The following is a 12,076-nucleotide window of genomic DNA, read 5'->3' as shown; positions in this document are numbered from 1 at the left end:
TGAAATAGCTTGGGACTGCTTGGGACCGTTGTTCTGGTACTGAGTGAGCCAAAAATAATAATGATTTTCTTCGGGACCCAGTGGTCTTAGAGTTACCTCTATGGTAGTAGTGTTGCCATGTAGTACAATCCAGTAGTAGTGGTGCTGCCATGTGGTACACTGAAAAATTGAAATTGCAAGTTAGTCACCAAAGTTTTCGAGCCGCTCCGTCTGTCACTTCGTTTGTGCTTATACCAACAATCAATACGAAACTAACAATTTTAAATTGGCTCACTACTTGACTAGCCTAGTGACGTTTAACGCACGCACACTAGCGGGAGCAACGCCGTGTGAAGTTGTTTATTATTTTCCTCTGGGCTAACAAAAAAAAAGTGTGAAAGTTGATCTGTCAAAATGAGTTTGACATCGATTTGTTATGTATTTTCCTCGGATATTCACTAACACGCTCTCACATATCGCACAAGTACAACCGAACGTGAAAATCTTTATTGGTCCCAAGCAAACGATTAACGTACACCATTCTATTTGAAATTCTACTGCTACACAATGCAGGGGAAACATGTCAGAAGGGCATAGCTCGAAACGTAAACAATGACTTTGAACGTCGATTTCTCTTGAATGACCACACACCCACGGAATCTGATTACACTAGCTCATAGAACAAACATTTCTCTGTCAGATGATTTACTTTGTTTGATTCGGTATGTAGTCAGTCGTAAGTCATTGTTTACGTTTCGAGTTAGACCCTTCTGACATGATTCCCCTGAATGTTTGTTTTGGTTCGCTATGGAAGTTTGACAGATAAAATGAGGGGTTAGTGGATTTTACTATGTTTCGAGGGGTGAATCGATTAGCTTGGGACAGAAGATAGTACCAGAGGTGAGCCAAAAAGTTGAGCACGTTATTTCGGGACCGTCTATAGTCTTAGAGTTACCTCTATGGTACTACGCCAACGTTTTTGACGCAGCATGGTAACATCAACAACAGTTGTATTCATTTCAAATACAATATTCGCTCTACCGAAATTTAGTGGTAATTTGTTTTCATGTTTAACCAACGAAATAGTAGTGGTTACTAGAAATACTAGAAGGAGAAATGAGCGGAGAGAATTTTTTGAGCCAAATGAACTGTCAAAATCTGAGCCAAACGAACTTTCCTATTAGATTTTTTCCGAGGATTTCTTAAGGCCGGCGCACAATAGATACGTTTTCGGGTTTTTTGACAGTTAGCCCATGCATTATCTGTCAAAAAACCCGAAAACGTATCTATTGTGCGCCGGCCTTTATTCTTACTAGATTAAATGTGAGAGTATTGCAATGGAACAGAAATTCAATCACCTTTATGTTTCGTGTGCTTCTCAAACTCAACTAGTTTTTGGAACCGAAAGCAATATTCTAGCTTTATTGAGTAATTGATCTTAGTTGGCTCATTAATGGCACCAAAAAATGAGCAAAATATTGCGATGCAATCAATTATTAATTTACACGTAAATCGAATCAAAAGTAAAAGCACAAACGAAGTGACAGACGACTAACTGGCGAAGAAATCCATTAAAATAATGTGGTTCACTGTAATAGAATTTTCTTGGAAGCTTGTGCCATCATCCACCAGATGGGTTAGTTTTTTTGTTTTGATTTGAACAAAGTTGATTTTGTGTATATTGATTCTTTGACAGTGTGCAAAGAGTGTGTCATTTTGTCATTTTTTTATGCATTTCAGTTTTGAGTAGAGTGAAAGAGATAGAAACAAAACATTCTAATACATTTGGTGAAAATGCTAGTACAATCCAGTAGTAGTGTTGCCATGTGGTACAATCCAGTAGTAGTGGTGTTGCCATGTGATACACTGAAAAATTGAAATAGCAGGTTAGTCACCAAAGTTTTCGAGCCGCTCCGTCTGTCACTTCGTTTGTGGTAAAAGTCATGTGAAATGCTAAGTTTTAGCAACCCTAATAAACAAATACTATAAACGGACTGTATCCCGGATGGGTAAACTATCCCACAAATGGTTTGGATTATACGAGGGATGATACCCCTAACACGTCGTTAAGCTCTCTTTTATGGTTATTTTTTATTAGAGAAGGGTTGCAAGATAATTTAGATACAAATCCCTGCTGCCGAATTGTATTTTGTTTTCTCCGCCTATCTCTCCCTCTGAGTATTTCTAGTGGTTACCATGCACGCTAACTTGAAAGTACTCATCAATGAGTAAAAAAAGACCCATTTTGAAGAAAAGTGGCTTAACTCATTAATGATTAAACAATTTTACCCATTAATGAGTATCTGTTACCCATTAGTGATTAACAATTACTCATTAATGGGTAACAGATACTCATTAATGGGTAAAAAATTTACTCATTTAATGAGTTAAGCCACTTTTCTTCAAAATGGGTCTTTTTCAACCATTAATGGGTATTTTCAAGTTAGCGTGTGGGACTGTTGGATTGACACTGATACCTCGATTTTGTTTACCTTTGTTACATTGGACGTAATGAAAATTTGCTCTTGAAATGATCATGAAATTAGAAGTAATAATAAATGAGAATTAAAGTTTGAAAAATGATGGCCCTTCTATATACCGCTAGGTGCGCTGATGTTCACAAAAATAATATGGAGCCACTTTTGGATCCGAAATTCCATTCCTGTTCTGTGCTAACGGAGTCGAGGATTGCATGCAATTTCGACAAAATAAAAGAAGGTATTCCATTTGATGTCACAACATTTTTTGGCGCGTAACGTTCCAATCCAAGTTTCGTTGTTTTGTTTTCAGAAGAAGCTGATCGCTTATTTAGCTGTGAATTTATTTAATTGTTATTGTAATTGTAGCGTTCCGGGTTCAGAAACATTCAATAGAATATTCAAGTAAGAAACTCATCATTTGATCCCCTAACCAGCAGCATAACCATCTCAAGATCTGCCACAGAATGTCTCACTTGGACGCCCTGTTTGGAGACACGTACGAATTCGGCAACGAAAACGACGGTGAGATTCTTTCCGATGGTGAAGCTCAAAATGCAGACGACGATCTGGATAATCCGAATTCCAACGGTGACGACGGGGAATCCAAACCGATTAAAGTCGAGCCAAAGAAGAAAACCATTCGAAATCCCCGATTGGCACTGAACGCAGCGCTGCTTTGTGGTCCCAGGGGAATCATGGATATGGAAAACTACTACAAAGAAATTAAATTCAAAGGTAAAGGACATGAGAAGGACGATCTGGATGCTGTCATGAAAAGAATGCAACACTGGGCGCATCGAATGTTTCCCAAGTATGGACTGGATGATAGCTTGGCCGCTATCGAAAACTTGGGTCGGAAGAAACAGACGCAATCGTACATGAACAAGTATCGGATGGGGCTGCTTGAGCCGGAAGTACCAGCAATAGATGACGATAAGGAGGACGAAGAATTGGCGTACGAGTCGAATGCTCTAAATCAACCGCTCGATCCACTGGACAGCATGTTGGAGGAGCAAATAGCCATTTCTCGGGCCGGAGCGAGTTTAAACACTTCCGGTGTCGCCAATCTGTCCGTGTCGGAGCGAAATTTCGACTCTTTGAAGGATTATGATTGCATTAGTGCACCTTCCTTTCCAACAACACCTGTCCATACTCCTAGTAGATCTTCTCCTGGACTATCGGAAGAAATACGAGCCAAAATAGCGGCCAATCGGCTGAAAGCTCTTGAACTTCGTAAAGCAAAAATGGCAGCAGTCGCTACTGCCTCTAGCACTGCCAACTTAACGACAGAAGTAATCTCTGAGGTCACAGAAAACCCTGAAAATGGAATGGAATAGCCTGTAATTATATTGATAAGCGTTAAGTGTAGGTATTAGTAATTTTACTATTTTCTTAATAAAATTAACCAGTTCCATAATCCAGTTCTATTCGATTCCTGAGACTATATTTTATCAAGTTCCTTCAAGGCGAACAGGAGTTATTGAATGTTGATTCATTTTTACGTTTCTATCCCCAGGGTTGCCATTACTTATATACAGTGATGTTCGATATAAAAGCACCGCATACCGATTTTTTTTTTTTTTTTTTTTTTTTTTTTTTTTTTTTTTTTTTTTTTTTTGGTATCAAGCTGGAGCTGCGTGACAGCTTAATTTTCAAGACTTGACCCATTTGAATAAATTTTGCTTCTATCTTTGACAATACAGCAGAAGGACTAGCCTATGTTGGCCGCTTGAACACTGGATTCCGTATGTATTGTTTCAAGATAGTTATAGAAAAAATGCTGTGACGTGTGCGCGTAGATACATCCGCGTAGTAAACCGATTGAATAAGTAAATCCGTTTCGAACGAAATATCTAAATTATGTAAGTTACGAAAACCGCGCGAATTCCGAAAGCCGTGCGAGACAACCGAAGCGAGAAAAAAAGGCTTATTATCATTTAAAGAGTGCCACCAAAATAAATGTGATAGCCTATGTTGGCAAGTTGATTAATTTTGGTTTCCTCCTTTGATATTCTACTTATTTACTACTGAGCTTTGTATCAAATTAGTTAATTTAAAGAACGTATCAATCATTTCAAGATTTCGCGACCGCACCGAACAAATTCTATAAGCTCAAAAGCGTTTGACAAGCTCTACCGAATTGCGTATCACTTCTGCGTAAGCTCCGTAGACGAAGGCGCGTTGAATCCGACAGTCGGCAAAGGTTTAACCTGTACCAACACCGCTTAAGGAACGACCTCGAGTCAGTGAAACCGTTTATAGTTAAACATCTAAATTACGTAAGATACGAAAATCGCGCAAATTGTGAACGCCACGCGAAACAACCGTAGAGAAAAAAAACAACTTATTATCACTTAAAGAGTGCCACCAAAATAAATGTGATAGCCTATGTTGGCAAGTTGATAAATTTTGGTTTCCTCCCTAAATATTCTACTTATTTTACTGTTGAGCTTTGTTTCAATTTAGTTATTTTACCGCACGTATCAATCATTTCAAGATTTCGCGACCGTACCGAACAAATTCTATACTACAGAAGCTCAAAAAAAAAAAAAAGACTTTTGGTGAGCTCTACCGCATTGCAAATCACTTCTGCGTAAGCTCCGTAGACGTAGGCGCGTTGATTCCGAAAGCCGCGAAAAGTTAAACATGCATCAATACCACATAAGGAAAGATCGATTTTACGTATGGTTTAGTTCATAGATTAACATTGATTGCTGTTTACAAATGTAAGTACTTGAACACTAAGAAATAAGTTAACTCAAATGCTTTAATCGCATATATAAGAGATTTCGCGTATTGAGAGAATTATATAGTAATCGAGTACAACAAACTCAGGGGAATACAATACCTCCAAAAGTTTAAAAGCTAATAACTGTCACATAACTCTACTTTTACTTTTTTCCTAAACTATTCCTTTCCTTGTTAATCTGCTAAATGCTATTGGTCTGCCTGCGTTTTCTTTTTTTTTTAAATTCAATACTAAATAAGAAGATTTATTCTACAACTATAAAGGTTAGTTGCCTCCCTAAGCGGACCACCCGCATCCTAATTCTTTTGTTAATCTACTTAATGTCATTAAACTTTCTGAAGTTTATTATTTAAATTCATTTGATGGTTATGATATCTCATTAGTCTAAATTAATAAATTATTAAAAGCTCTAAGTCACCTAATCAATCATAACCCATGCTTTATTAAGTACCTGCACTTGTGCTTGTAATCTAAAATTAAACGTGTTTCAAGTACTTTTGATTTTGACCTATACCTATTTATTATATCTTAGTTCGACCCAGGTGACACCCTCAAGTGACTAAAATGCTTCATTTTGAAGTTAGTTTCCTAGCTGATTTTAAATTATATAGGGTATATGCTCCAACTACGCTCACACGTTTCCACTATGTCGTCCCACAAAATTACGTATGGATATATCACAATAGAAGCACGCAACAGTGGAAATCCCGAGCCATAGTTCAAACATTTATCCCAAATCAAAATGAAGCACATATAAGATTAGTTACAATACCATGTACAAAAATGATGTTTAAAATTGTTCCCTGATGGATTGACCTGGTTGCAGCAGTTTGGATGTAATATTCAACGACTTTTTGTTTCTGTGTACCTACGTAAATTTCAAAAAGATCAGATAAGAATAAATGAATATTAAAGACGATTAACTCACCAGATGGCGAAAGGGTTAAAATGGTAATGACGTTTTGATATCTGTCAAATTGCATGACATTTTTTTAGTGCATCATCATTTTTGCACAAGCCGGCGCCGGTGGTGTAGTGGTAGGCGTGACTGCTTTCTAACACCCCGATGGGTCTGGGTTCAATCCCAGCCGAGATCGGTGGGATTTTTCTGAGGCATAAAATTCTTCGGAAGGGAAGTAAAGCCGTTGGTCCCGGCCCATGTGTGTTGAATGGGTGCGACATCCTACGCAGGTGTGGAAGCTGCCTTCCTGCACATTTGATTGCCGTCAATGGATGGCAATCGATATTCGTCGGTGATTGGCACTAGATTGCGGAACAGAGACCGACGTTAAATAAAGAAAAAAGAAATAAAAAAAATCATTTTTGCACAGACAAACAGACATAACACATTGAATATTTCTCACTGTAAAACATCTTCGCTAAAACATATCCATCATCTGTTGAGTACACTGTGGTGAGTAGTAAGCTGAACAGATGGCGGTAGTGTGAAAACGTCAAACGCAAGGGAATTGACTGTGCGCGCCTGTGCACCACTGTGATTTTTGCGGATCTTAAAACTAGGTGTCGTATGATCAGTTTTGTCTTTGCTTTGATTTGCCAATTGGTACACCACAGACAAACAGACATAACTCTGTTCATTGAACAAGCATTTAACGGTAAATGTAAAAGTATCTTAGTTGGTAGTACCACAGCGCGCATAGGCAATTCCCTTGCGTTTGACGTTTGCACACTACCGCCATCTATTCAGCGTACTGCCCACCACAGTGTACTCAACAGATGGCGATAATGTTTTAGCGACCATGTTTTACAGTGAGAAATATTCAATTTGTTATGTCTGGTGATCCTGAATAGAGCCGTGTTAATTTTCATTGCAATGTCATTGAAAGATAATGAAAATGCGTTTTTGACGTAGGACTACGTCTGTCATTTCTATATGGGGCTACACTTTATGAAAACCGAAAATGGAACATGTACGAAATTATGAAAAAGATTTCGAACCCCAAGCAACCTAAAGTTCGGATTTTACTTGAGGAACGAACCTAAAAGTTCACATCTGGTTCAAACGGAACTTTCTTGCTTATTAACAAGGCACTACACGTACAAACAGAACTTAATGCTCTTTAAAGTACCGCCAATATTTATTGGAATCTTGAAAGTTCAACAGAAGTTTCTTGTTCCCATTCAGTTGAACTGTGATGTTCACAAAAAGTTAATAAAGAACTTGTTTCGAACCTCTAACACAAAGTCCAATCTTAGTACTAACCGTACTTTAAAGCAGCGCGATAGTTCACAATTAAGCTATGTTGAACTTCTTTCAGACTTTAAAGTACACGTAAAGTTCTAGATAAGACTTTGCAACAACTTAAGAAAAATGTAAACAAAGTTCGAAGGAAGTTCGACTTGAACCTTGACTTGAACTTGTAAACAACTTTAGAAATGTCAATTTAAGAAATGTTGTTTACGTTTGAAGAGTAAAACGGTGTTCTGCTCCAATCTTGAATATAGGTACAAAAGCGTAAAATGGATTTTTCGAAAACGATAAAAAAGAATGGCTTATTTTATTATCATCGCAATAAACTGTTGGCGAAATGGGAAGCGGAAAACAAAGCTGCCGATCAAACAGGTAATATATTATCTTGTAAGTTTTTGTTAATAGCAAATACCTAGGCAAATACTCTTATTTATTTTACAGGAAAACAACAGCCTACCACATCTAAGCATGCTTCGATACAAAAAGAAATTGAAACAGATTTTCAAAGAAATACTGTAACATCCGAAGAAGTTAAACCTGAAGACGACGACAGTGAAATTGAGGATTTTTTTGAGATTGACGACGACTCATTCGATGATTCAGGTCCATGATTCGAAAAAGAGCAATATAGTGATGCATTGGATCAAATGTATTTAAGTGAATGCATTAGATATTGGGCTCTCAAAACTAATCAGTCACATGAATCCATAAATCTGATTATGGAAATAATCAGAAGGAAAACTAACGGGAAAAGGTTACCCCGCTCCGCAAGAACCTTATTGAAAACATCCCGGCAAGCAACTTCCGAAATTGTTGAAATTGCTGGTGGACAATATTGGTACCAAGGTATCAAGCAATGCCTGAGTGATTTTTTCCGGTAAGATAAAATTGTGCGCTTTTCTTGTTTAACACAAAGAAAAGGCATATAATTGTTTATCTCTGCACTCTCTTCTTAATATTCTCCTAAATAAAGCAAAAGAAGAAGTACTTTATACACCTGTTTTATTCTTCATCTACAGGTTTACAGAACAGTCACTGAACATCTTGATAAACATAAACATTGATGGAATTCCACTCTTCAAAAGCAGCAAGATACAATTTTGGCCTATATTGTTCAATATTTCGGAAATGCCTGAAATTGCACCGATGACGATTGCTATATTTTATGGAAAAACCAAGCCGACTAGTCTTGATGGTTTCTTGAAGCAATTGGTCGATGAGTTGATCGATGTGCTTAATCGTGGAATATTAATCAACAACTACAAAATTAATGTTAAATTAAGATGTTTTATTTGTGACTCACCCGCACGTGCGTTTCTAAAAGGTTAGCTTAGTTTGGTGTTGATTTATTAAAATTAATGATCAAACTTTTTTTTTAGGTGTTGCTAGTTTTAACTCGAAGAATGGTTGTCTGAAATGCGTGGGTGAAGGCGAGTACTCACATGAATCTCGAACGGTTGTCTTCACGTCGATCAGTAGTGCAAAACGAACAGATCAAAAGTTTAGGCAAAATGCATACAATCATCATCAAAAGGCTACTACACCTTTGATAAAAGTACCTAGCTTAAATCTGATTGAAGACATTATCGTAGGAGATCGATTGCACTTGATTGATCTAGGGGTCATGAAACGGTTGCTTCTTGGATGGAGAGATGGAACTTTGGGTTATGAAACGAAATTATCATCGCAACAAACTGAACAAATATCGCAGATGTTAGGTGGTATACAGTTGCTCTTCGAAATTCACCGTAAGTTACGCGGGATGGACTGTTTGTCCTTTTGGAAGGGGTCCGAGTTCAGCAGCTTCTTACATTATGCCAGTATAGTAGTACTTAAAGAGTTTCTTCCAACCGACAATTATCACCACTTCCTGCTTTTGTTCTGCTCGATTACAATGTTGTCCTCAAATTACTATAAAGCAAACTGGCACGTTGCTAGGAAAATGTTGGAAACATTTGTCACTAAGTACATGGAACTTTATGGAGAGCAATTTTTGACTAGCAATGTGCATAATCTCCAGCATATTGTGGATGAAGTTGAGCGATTTGGACCGTTATCTTCGTTTTCTGCATATCCGTTTGAAAATGCTCTGCAGCGAATGAAACACCTTCTTCGAAGTGGATGGAAGAGCCTTGAACAAGCCGTCAACAGGTTGTCCGAAATTAATTCTAAGGACTATTATACCACCCGGAAATCACGTGAAACACAACAGCGAAATTATCCTTGTATTAGAACCTGTGGAAACAAAAAAGTTATTGATATAAATGAGGACTGTTTCTTGAACAATTCCCACAAGAACGCTTGGTTTCTTACCCACACAAACCAAATAGTGTGCTTCGATCATGTTTTGGAAACACCTCAGCTGCAAATCAACGGAAAAGTCTTAGTATCAAAGAAAGATTTTTTCACCTATCCATTTCCTTCATCTGTTTTGAACATATATCTTGGTAATGAAAAAAGTTTATCTTGTGTCGATTCGAAGTTTAGCTGCAGTGATATTAAAAGTAAACTGGTTGCAGTTGAGTACAATGGTAGCCATGTATTTATTCCTTTGATACATACATTAATTAAATCAAATAACTTGTAAAATGCAAATTATGAGCTGGGAATTAAAAATTAAAAAAAAAAAACAATTAAAATCCTTTTCACCATCGAATCATTCAAAATGTCGAATCGGATGGAGTATCAGCATGGTACTCTACGCGTCCGATGAATCAACGTCCGAATCAGATTCACTGCGAATGTGCGAATTGCTAGTGTTGCGAATATGCGAATGACTACGTTCATCATCCTGTCCGTTCAATACAATTGATGGAATAAAGATCGACCCAGCATCACTTTCAAATTCAACTTCTTGTTCATCAGTCTCTCGTTGTTGTTTTCTTCTTCTTACATGTCTGGTTCCTCGACGCATGCCAGTAGCGATCAAGCGTTTAAGAGAGTTTTTGAGTTTTCTCATGAAAAAACTTGCCAGCTTCTGATGGGTGACTACTTCTGCTTCATCGGTTCCAATCTGTTGAAATAGTTGCAGAATATTGCGGTTCGGCATTATAGCTGTTCCTTGTAGTTTTTTATGCACAGATATTATTTAGGTTGTATTTGTATGAATGTAGATCCCCATCCCGAAATCGACATTCAAGCATAGAGGTAACTCTAAGACTAGAAGGTCCCGAAATAACGTGCTCAACTTTTTGGCTCAGCTCTGGTACTCTCTTCGGTCCCAAGCTAATCGATTCACCCCTCGAAACATAGGAAAAACCTAAGAGAAGAGGTGACAACCCGGAAAAAAATAACCATACAATTACCATAAAATAAAATACAATTACATCCAAATCTATGCCCAACAATCGATCTTATTGTGCGTATATTGTACAAGAAATTTTAACATATTGTTATTAAAATAAATGTACAATACATTCCATATAGTAAGAGTTTTCAACAATAGAACAGCAATACAATTAATGGTAATTGGCTCAAGTTTGTTCGGGAAATAGTGATTTTTCGTATGGTTAAGATACATAACAACCCCCTTGTTCTATTGTATATTTTCACATTTACTATAGATTCTATTGTGGAAACAATACATTCTATTGTTATTTTATCGTTGTGGAGAATGCGATTTATTGTAAATACAATAAATTCTATTGTATGGTTACAATACATTTCATTGTATCTCCATGGTTCTTTTTTTTACGGGAATACGGGGGCGAAAAAGAACCACTTTTCTATCAAACGTGAACCAGCTCCTGATTGGCCGATTTCATGTGTGTAAGATAGAGATAGAGATAGATAAAGATAGAGATAGAAATAAAAGAGGAAGAAGCCAATTGTCACCTCTTCCTCTTAGGGAAAAACCAATAATCCCTCATTTTATATGTCAAACTTTCACAGCTAATCAAAGCAAGCATTGCGTAGTACTAGAATTTCGACTACAATAGAGTACGTTAATCGTTTGCTTGGGACAAATAGGCTAGTCAAGAAGTGAGCCAATTTAAAATCGTTAGTTTCGTATTGATTGTTGGTTCAAGTCAGTCTGCTGGATATACTGGATTATGTTGGGGACTCGGTGCTAGCGGATTTAGAGACCTAGCATATTGTGTCCTTGGCTATACTAAAGAGACTGGAATATACAAAGAGACGACATCTGATCCCTGTGAAAATAAATCATCTAGCAACCATGTTACGAGATACGCGCAACACTGTCATTATACAAACTTCGCTTGACTTTTGTTTTGGTCGCGGTTGCTCCGTTTGTTATTATTGCAAAAATATCTTGTTTAAAAAATCAACAAATATTAAAGATGAAGTGCATGGCACCGTATTGCAGCAATAGAACAACGCCGGGATTCAAAAACATAGCCTTCTTCCGGTTCCCGGCCGACCCTAAACTTAGAGCAAAATGGCTGATATTCTGTGGCCATTCGGTTGATTTCTGCCTCACGGATAGCAGTCGCCTGTGTAGCGTAAGTTGATAAATACATTAAAAGCTAAATTTAACAGATTGTGATTGTCTGATTGCGGTAAATTGCAGTTCCATTTCGGTCAAGAGGATATTTATTTTGCCTCAGAAATAAAGACGCATGAAACATTCGGCGGTGAAGATATCACTATGCTAACAACTTCTGTGGAGAGGTCAGATGCTTCTATCGAATCTTT

General features: G+C 37.4%; 2 protein-coding genes across 2 annotated transcripts; both read left to right on the top strand.

Moving 5' to 3' along the window:
* The first annotated feature begins 2,769 nt into the window (after positions 1-2,769).
* Positions 2,770-3,819, top strand: LOC135709927 (protein TIPIN homolog). Its single transcript, XM_065232377.1, has 2 exons — positions 2,770-2,861; positions 2,923-3,819. Exon 2 carries the CDS (start codon positions 2,924-2,926, stop codon positions 3,794-3,796), a length of 873 nt encoding a protein of 290 aa, XP_065088449.1. The 5' UTR covers positions 2,770-2,861; position 2,923; the 3' UTR covers positions 3,797-3,819.
* Positions 3,820-7,757: 3,938 nt separating this feature from the next.
* Positions 7,758-11,510, top strand: LOC135709900 (uncharacterized). The gene is made up of 5 exons (XM_065232347.1): positions 7,758-7,792; positions 8,052-8,297; positions 8,440-8,744; positions 8,800-9,168; positions 11,449-11,510. The coding sequence occupies exons 1-5, from the start codon at positions 7,758-7,760 to the stop codon at positions 11,508-11,510; spliced, it is 1,017 nt and encodes a 338-aa protein (XP_065088419.1).
* The last annotated feature ends 566 nt before the right edge of the window (positions 11,511-12,076 follow it).

The sequence above is a fragment of the Ochlerotatus camptorhynchus genome, unplaced genomic scaffold (genome assembly GCF_037179485.1).
Source record: "Ochlerotatus camptorhynchus isolate MF236.1 unplaced genomic scaffold, CSIRO-AGI_Acam_v1.1 ptg000367l, whole genome shotgun sequence".
NCBI lineage: Eukaryota > Metazoa > Arthropoda > Insecta > Diptera > Culicidae > Ochlerotatus > Ochlerotatus camptorhynchus.
This window is presented reverse-complemented; position numbering and strand designations above follow the sequence as displayed.

Excerpts from the sequence above, each read along its gene's own strand:
- LOC135709927 (XM_065232377.1), top strand. The coding sequence starts at position 2,924 with ATGTCTCACTTGGACGCCCTGTTTGGAGACACGTACGAATTCGGCAAC.
- LOC135709900 (XM_065232347.1), top strand. The coding sequence starts at position 7,758 with ATGGGAAGCGGAAAACAAAGCTGCCGATCAAACAG. Across the intron at positions 7,793-8,051 it reads CAAAGCTGCCGATCAAACAG|TGATGCATTGGATCAAATGT; the intron begins GTAATATATTAT and ends AGAGCAATATAG. Across the intron at positions 8,745-8,799 it reads CGCACGTGCGTTTCTAAAAG|GTGTTGCTAGTTTTAACTCG; the intron begins GTTAGCTTAGTT and ends CTTTTTTTTTAG.